General features: G+C 40.5%; 1 protein-coding gene across 1 annotated transcript; it reads left to right on the forward strand.

Annotated features, from left to right (window-relative positions):
- The first annotated feature begins 283 nt into the window (after positions 1-283).
- On the forward strand, positions 284-1,461 carry LOC101592601 (eukaryotic translation initiation factor 5A-1-like). Its single transcript, XM_004640620.2, has one exon. The coding sequence runs from the start codon at positions 358-360 to the stop codon at positions 820-822; it is 465 nt and encodes a 154-aa protein (XP_004640677.1). The 5' UTR covers positions 284-357; the 3' UTR covers positions 823-1,461.
- The last annotated feature ends 6,681 nt before the right edge of the window (positions 1,462-8,142 follow it).

Consider the following 8,142-nt stretch of genomic DNA (forward strand, 5'->3'; position numbering starts at 1 on the left):
TCTTCATCTGATAAAAGACTCTGTTACAAACCAATGACCAATATCATACTAAATGGAGAGAAGCTGAAAGCTTTTCTTCTGAAATCAGGAACAAAATAATGGCATACACTGTGACGACTTCTATTCCGTATAGTTCTGGAATGATTAAGCAAGGGATATTAGGCAGGGTTCAGGGTGCACTCCTATAATCCTAGCACTTGAGAGGCTGAGGCAGGATGATCAACACAGTAAGAGCCTGTCTCAAAAAAAGAGAAGAGGGATATGGATAGAAAGGGAAGGAGGCAGCGGTTGGGTTCGCGGCGAGCAGACAAGGTCGAGTCAGTGTGTTCGCACGAGTTGGAATCCAAGCCTCTTAAAATGGCAGATGATTTGGACTTCGAGAGAGGAGATGCAGGGGCCTCAGCTACCTCCCCAATGCAGTGCTCAGCATTACGTAAGAATGGCCTTGTGGTGCTCAAAGGCAGGCCATGTAAGATCGTCGAGATGTCCACCTTGAAGACTGGCAAGCATGGCCATGCCAAGGTCCGTCTGGTTGGTATTGACATCTTTACTGGGAAGAAATATGGAGATATCTACCCATCAACTCATAAAATGGATGTCCCAAACAACAAAAGGAATGACTTCCAGCTGATTGGCATCCAGGATGGGTACCTGTCACTGCTTCAGGACAGTGGGGAAGTGAGAGAGGACCTTCGTCTGCCTGAGGGAGACCTCGGCAAAGAGACTGAGCAGAAGTATGATTGTGGAGAAGAGATCCTGATCACGATGCTGTCTGCCATGACAGAGGAGGCAGCTGATGCAATCAAGGTCATGGCGAAATAACTGACTCCCAGGGTGGTGGTGGCAGTGGCGGCAGTGGCGGCAGTGATCCTCAAGCCTGCAGAGGTCCCTCCCCCAGCCTGGCCTCACTCTAGCTGGGCCCTTGGCTGGACTCCTCCTATGCAATTTATTTGATGTTTTATTTTGGTTTCCCCTACCCCTTCAATCTATTGGGGAGCCCCTGCCCTTCACCTAGCTCCCATGGCCAGGAGTGAGGGAGCCATGGCCTTGGTGAACTGCCCTCCTCTTCTCCCCTCACACTACAACTCTAGTGGGGGAGAGGGGCTGGGTGATGCTTGTGGTTTAGGTTTGTTTTTTTTTCAAAAAAAATTTGGAATCAGAATACTGTGGATTCTTGTAAATGGTCCTTGTGCCCCTTCTCCCTACTTGTCAATGGTCTGGTCCCATTCCCCATACCTCTTTACCCCAATACCACTCCCACAGACTGGGGACCAGTTCTCTCCCTTGCCTATATCTCTCCCTAAACCCCTTTATATGGGGAGGGAAGAGAAGAGGGGAAGGGGGGATGTGCCCCCTCCTCAGGCATCTGGGAGGGCCCTGCCCCCATGGGCTTCACCCTTTCCTGTGGGCTCTCTCCCCAACACATTTGTTAAAATCAAACCTGAATAAAACTACAAGTTTAATATGAAAAAAAAGAAAAGAAGTTATACTATCATTATTGGCAGATGACATATTATTCTATATAGAAGACCTCAAAAACTCCACCAAAAGACTGCTATGATTAATCACCAAATTCAGTAGCATAGCACAATACAAAGTCAATATTCAATAATCAATAGCATTCCTGTACTCCAGTAATAAACTTACCCATAGTGGTGGCACATGCCTGTAATCCCTGCACTTAAAAAGCTTACCCAGAAAGATCATCTTGAGTTTGAGGCCAGCTTGGGCTACAAAGCGAGTTCAAGCCAAGCCTGAACTACATAGTGAGACCCTTTCTAAAAAAATAACTCTAGCTTACCAACAGAAGTAAACAACATCTTCACAATAACATTAAAAAAAAAAATGAAGTAGTTTGGAATTAACCTAACCAAGAAAATGAAAGACCTCTACAATAAAAGCTATAGTTCTCTGAAAAAAGAGATCTAAGAGGATGTCATAAAATGGAAAGATATCACCTATGCATGAATAGGTAGAACCAGTATAGTCAGAATGGTCACACTTCCAAAGCTGTTCCACAGATTTAATGCAAGCCCAAATGAAATACCAATAGCCAGGCATGGTGGAGCAGGCCTATAATCCCAGCACTTGGGAGGCTAAGGCAGGAGGATTAATGTGAGTTCAAGGCCAGACTGGCTTTTATAGATTGAGTCCAAGCTAGCCTGAACTAAATAATGAGACCCTGTCTCAAAAATAAATAAATATGGGCTGGGGAGATAGCTCAGCAGTCTAGGCACCTGCCTGGGAAGCACAAAGTCCTAAGTTTGATCCCCAGTACCACACATCATGCCAGCCACCAAAACCAGGTGTAGTGGTGCATGCCTGTAATCCCAGTGCTAGGGTAGCTGAGTCAGGAGGATCACTATGAGTCTCAGCTGCATAGTGAGACACTGCACTAAATAAATAAATGTTTTTTAATTTAAAAATAAATAAATAAGATACCAATGTCTTATTTACAGCTAGAAAAGGCAATGCATAACTTTCATAGCTAGAAAAAGCAATGCTAAAATTCAAATGTCATGAGAAAAGACATGGATTAGAAAGAGCAATTGTGTGCAACAAAAGCTAGTTAGGGGGCATCACACTTCCTGACCACAAGTGACACTGCAAAGCTACCATGACAAAAACAGCATGATATTGGCAGAAAGACTACAAAAACAGACTTGCTCAGTGGAACAGAATAATGAAATGGAAGATTTAGAAAAGAACTCCCAGGCACACTCAGCTATATTATCTTTGTTAAAGGGACCAAATCCTTTCACTGGAGGGCAGACAGCCTCTTTAACAAATGGTACTGGGAAAACTGGTTCTCTGCAGACTAAAAATTGAACCTATGCCCATATCTCTCACTATGCACTAAACAAAATCAAAATGGATCAACAAAGATCTAAACATTGGAATGGAAACAATCTGCTAGAAGCCAGTATGGTAAAATACTAAAATGGGTAAGGCATTAATATATGCAGAAACATGCTGAGCAAAGCCACACTTGCACAAGGAATCGTACCAAGAATCAACAAATGTAACAACATCAAATACAAAAGGTTCTGCACAGCAAAGGAAACAATCAGCAGAGTAAGGCAGCCTACAACATACAAAGCACTTAAAAACATTACACCTCTCAAATTTAAAGACCCAGTTAAAAAAATGAGCATATCAAATGAATAGACATTTCTCAGACAAAATATAAATGGCCAATAATACATGAAAAACTGTCCAATGCTTCGGAATATTCCAGAAATGCAAATTAAAACAACACTGAGATTCCATCTCACTCCAGGAAGAATGGTTACCATCAAGAAGTCAGTCAATAACGAATGCTGGCAGGGCTATGAGGAAAAAGTGACCCTTCTCCACTGTTAGTGAAACTTTAAACTGGTATAAACACTATGGAAATCAGCATGGAAAGTCCTCTGAAAACTAAAAATAGAAATTCCATTTAACCCAGCTATTCCCTTTCTAGGAATCTTCCCCAAAAGAGTTAAAGACATTATAGCACAGTGATGTATGCATACCCATATTTACAACAGCACAATTCATAATAGCTAAATCTAGGAAGCAGCTTATATGTCCACCAATGGAAGAATGGATAAAGAAAATGTGGTATTTATACACAATGGAATGCTACTGTCCTGTGAAAAGGATAAGACTCAGTCATTTGAATCAGACACACAAGCTTAAGTATCCTGTGGCTTCTCTTATGTGAGAAACTCAATATATAAAGTGCAGTATGAAAGACAGACAACAGGAAACCAGAAAGAAAAAAGTTATTGTAATCAAGCAGGGACAATTTACCTAAAAGTATACCTGACCTATGTGTTTTATGTGGGGATTTTTTGCCTAGTATATATACTAATCTGCATATATGAAAATTAACTTTATAGGGACTTATAAGATAAATGAATCTGATGCTGTCAAAAAGGGAGGTGGAAAGGGAAAAAACAAGTTGAGTTGTGTTACGTACATGTACCAATTTTCCACAAGGAATGTAGTCATTATGTACTGCAAACATGCACTAGTAGGGAGCTGAGGAGATGGCTCAGTGGAATAAGCACTTCCTGGTGAGCACAAAGGCCTGAGTTTAATCTCTGGTTCCAAAAAAAAAAAAAAAAAAAAATGCACTAGTAAAAACTAAAAATAAAAGAAAGAAAACCAAGCCCCAGTTGACTTCATTCCAAATATCTAAAGAGCAATAACAACAATCCTTAATAGACTTTTTAGGGAAACAGAGATACAACACAGCTCATTCCATGAAGTATTACCTCCCTATACAAAAAAGATGAAACATCATCAAAACAAAGACACATAAATGATGAAATCAGAAATGAAAAACCAAACATTGCTAATCTCCCTAGAGAAATGGCTATTACTATAAGGGGACACTGTAAAGTCTATGTCAACAAATTAGACAACTTAGATGAAATCGTAAACTTTTCAAAAAGCAAAAGTAACTGAAAATGACTCAAGAAAGCCAGGCATGGTGGCACAAACCTGTAATCCCAGCACTCAGGAAGCTAAGGCAAGAGAATTATTGAGAGTTCAAGACCAGCCTGAGCTACAAATGAGCTCAAGGTCAGCCTGAGCTGCATAGTGAGACCCTCTCTCAAAAAAAAAAAAAAAAAAAAAAGCAAACAAAAAGGGGTAGAAAATTTGAATATACACACAATAATAATGAAACTGAAATCACAATTCAAATTTTTTCACAAAAAATAACCCTCGAGCATGGACAACATCACTAGTGAGTTCCATCAAACTTTCTACAAAGAGAGCTAACAATCTTTTATAAACTCCTCCAAAGGCCAGAGAAGTCTTCCTGACTCATTCCATGAAGCCTGTATCACTGTGATGTCAAAGCCAATCAAGTCTGTCCTGAGATTACACACCAATATCCTTCATGCATATGCATTCAAAAATCCTCAGTAAAATATTAGCAACTTGGTCCAGGAAAACATAAAAGCTATAAAGCATCATGACCATAACTAAATGAGATTGAAACCTAGATTGCAAGAGTATTTTCATCTCAATGTGTCAACTTATAAATAGAATAAGGACAAAATGCACGTGACCCTCTGAGTAGATACAGGAGAAAATAGTGACAAAACCCAAGAATCCATCCATGACTTCTAAAATGACTCTCAACACTAAAAATAAAAGGGAACTTCTTTAGCTTGATAAGAGGAGTCGATGAATCACCGCCGCTAAAATCGCTTCACCGCAAAAGGCTGAGTAGTTCTCCCAAGACGGGGAGCCAGGCAACAAACGTCTGCCCTCATCACTTTTATTCAACACAGCACTGGGAATTCTAGCCAAGGTGATCAGGCATGAATACGTAAATGAATAAAAAGTTGTCTACATGAGAAACAAACGAAAGCATTTTATACGCACACAATAAGATCTCCTGCATACTCGGTTCCAGGCAATCACAACCAAACAGCTCTGGTTCACATTGAAAGAAACATCAATATACAAAAATGAACTACACTCAAAATACTAGAAATAAAGCTTTCAAAAATTAAGTTTAAGAAGTTCATTCACAACAACATGAAAAAAAAAAAAAAAATCACAAAAATCAGGGCCAGGGATATGGCTCAGTGGCAAGCAGAGGGGCCTGAGTTCAATCCCCGGTTCTGGAAAAAAAATATATATAGATGATTGATAGATAGACAGACAGACAGACAGACAGACAGACAGACAGACAGACAGACAGACAGGGCTGTCATCCCAAAACTCAGAGGCTGAGGCAGGAAGGTTGGAGGCTGATAGCTCAGCGGACTAACGTGCCTGCTTAGACAGGGCAGAGCGGCCTCAGTGTGCCTTGCCAGCCTCGCCCCCGGGGAGGCGCTCAGTCATTGAGTCTGTGTATGGTGGTATGTGCCTGCATCAAGAGGCAAGACTGAAAGCTGGAGCCAGTTTGGTCACTTAACAAGATCCTATCCCCAGTATACAGACCTTTGGTTCAATCTTCAGCATCAGTGTCAAAAGGGGGGCTGCCAGTTGTTTAAGTGCCTGCTTAAGCAAATACAGTCAGGCACAAGATACCTGTAGTTCAATCCCCAGATCCTCATGCCTTACCAGACTTGCCCTTAAGGCATTCTGAGCCAAAAAAAAAAAAAATCCTTCTATCTCCAGTGTCACAAAAAACGGACAGAGAGACAGGGAGAACAATAACAAGACAATGTAAGAAAACACTAGAGCACGCACACTGCAGCCACTTTGGAAGGCAGTTTACAGCTTTCTTCAACAATTAAACGTGAAGTTACTGTTGGCCTGCAATCATGCCCACACCCAGGAGGCCTGCATCCATACGAAGGCTTGAGCAGCGATGTGTATAGCAGCTTCAGTATTCACAGTTTCTCAGTGGAAAATTCCAAATTGTCATCAATTAGTGAAAGAATAAACACAGGGCATATCTATAAATCAGATGTCTACACTGTAATAAAAAGGGACAGGCAATTGAAAATTGTTGAATCTCAAAACATTATGCTAAATGAAGGGCCACATGCTGTACGATTTTATTTTATTAAATGCCCAGAAAAAGCAGATCTGTAGAAACAAAAAAGCATAGTGCTTGTCTAAGGCTGGGGAGAGAGTCAGCTGCATGGGGCATGAAAAACTGTGGGGGTAGTGGAAATGATGGAAGACTGAAGCGACGCTGCACACTTACTAAAAACATGACGCTGCATATCCAAAATGGGTAAGTTTAGGGCATATAAGCTATATGTCAATCAATTGGCTAAAAACAAAGGGGGGGAGCAGGGAGATAGCTCAGTAGAATAAGCACTTCCCTGGCAAACACACGGGCCTAAGTTCAATCCCTGGTTCTGCAAAAAATGAAGGAGGACCAAAGAGGGACCTCAGTAAGCTTGCCTAGGCCTCATAAGGCACGCATTCTGTCTCCAGCACTACTTGCACATGCAAAAAAATTCATGACTACACAAGAAGTGATGGCATTTAAAGGAGCCAGGGAGATAGGTCAGTAGAATAAGCACCTGCCTGGCAAGCTCAGGGTCCTGAGTTCAATCTCTAGTACTGCCAAAAAAAAAAAAAAAGTGATGGCATTTAAATTCAGGCCTAGTTCCCTTCAGATTTCCATTCTCTCTCTTTTTTTTAAATTTTAAATAATTTTATTGAGAAAGAAGTAATAATGAGATAGTTTCAAAACAGGTTATTATTACAGTTATAATAATTAATACATTGCATATTGTCTTTATAGTAGTTATTCATAGTACAAGATGCAGACATGATACCTTGTCTAAACACTATTAGTTCAAAACTTTCTTCTCATTGAACCAAGAGAAAGTATATCTATGCTAATTTGTATATACAGATATAGATATATCTATATAGATATATTAACTTCACCTTTTGGATTCTGAGGCAGTAAAAAGTGAGATACTTGAGTAAAGGTTGCCTTCCAATCACAATTGACTTAGCAAGGGTTTTTGTTTTTCTCTCATCGTATCTCCATGCCAAAATCCTAGCCTTTCAAGTTGTGATTAGCAGAGGATTTCTTGCAGGTTGTTACCACCAATTTGCCTAACAAGTTTACTAACAAAAGGTCATAGAAAAAAATGTGGAAAGCAAGGCACGATACACTTCTCGGTGATTTGTTTTTCTCTATGGTACATGTACGCAGCAGCAGATCATATCAGCAGTCCACACCTTCTCCCTCCCACTTCTCCCTTCTCCTGTCCCTCTGTGAGACAGCACATCAAGGCTGGGTGAATCACCTTACCCAACACCTGCATATAATAGGATCACCCCAACACTAATTCCAGAGATTTTATCTAGCTTAGTTTTCCACACTTCTAATGAGCCTGGCTTAATAACTAAATAGGCAATAAAACAGAAAAATATAATTCTCTTACCAAAAAGAGAAGGAATTTTCCTACACTTCCCAAAGCAGAGCAAAGCAACTTTCTAATCCAATCATTGGAATATTAATTCCTTTCCTACCCTGAAAACTTTTCCAAGACTTTCTAAGCAAAACCTGAAGCCCCCCTCTCAGGCACACTCTAGCCATCCTTCTGATCTTAGTTTAAATGTGATTACATTTATTTATGTTTCTAAGTGCCATGTGCACATACGAGATGAGGCATGGTGCCGTGTAGGTTCTGAGAAATAGGAGTACAGATTGGCAGG

This window comes from Octodon degus, unplaced genomic scaffold (assembly GCF_000260255.1).
Source record: "Octodon degus isolate 3935 unplaced genomic scaffold, OctDeg1.0 scaffold00125, whole genome shotgun sequence".
Classification (NCBI taxonomy): Eukaryota; Metazoa; Chordata; class Mammalia; order Rodentia; family Octodontidae; genus Octodon; species Octodon degus.

Coding starts and splice junctions, on each gene's coding strand:
- LOC101592601 (XM_004640620.2), top strand. CDS start 358: ATGGCAGATGATTTGGACTTCGAGAGAGGAGATGCAGGGGCCTCAGCT.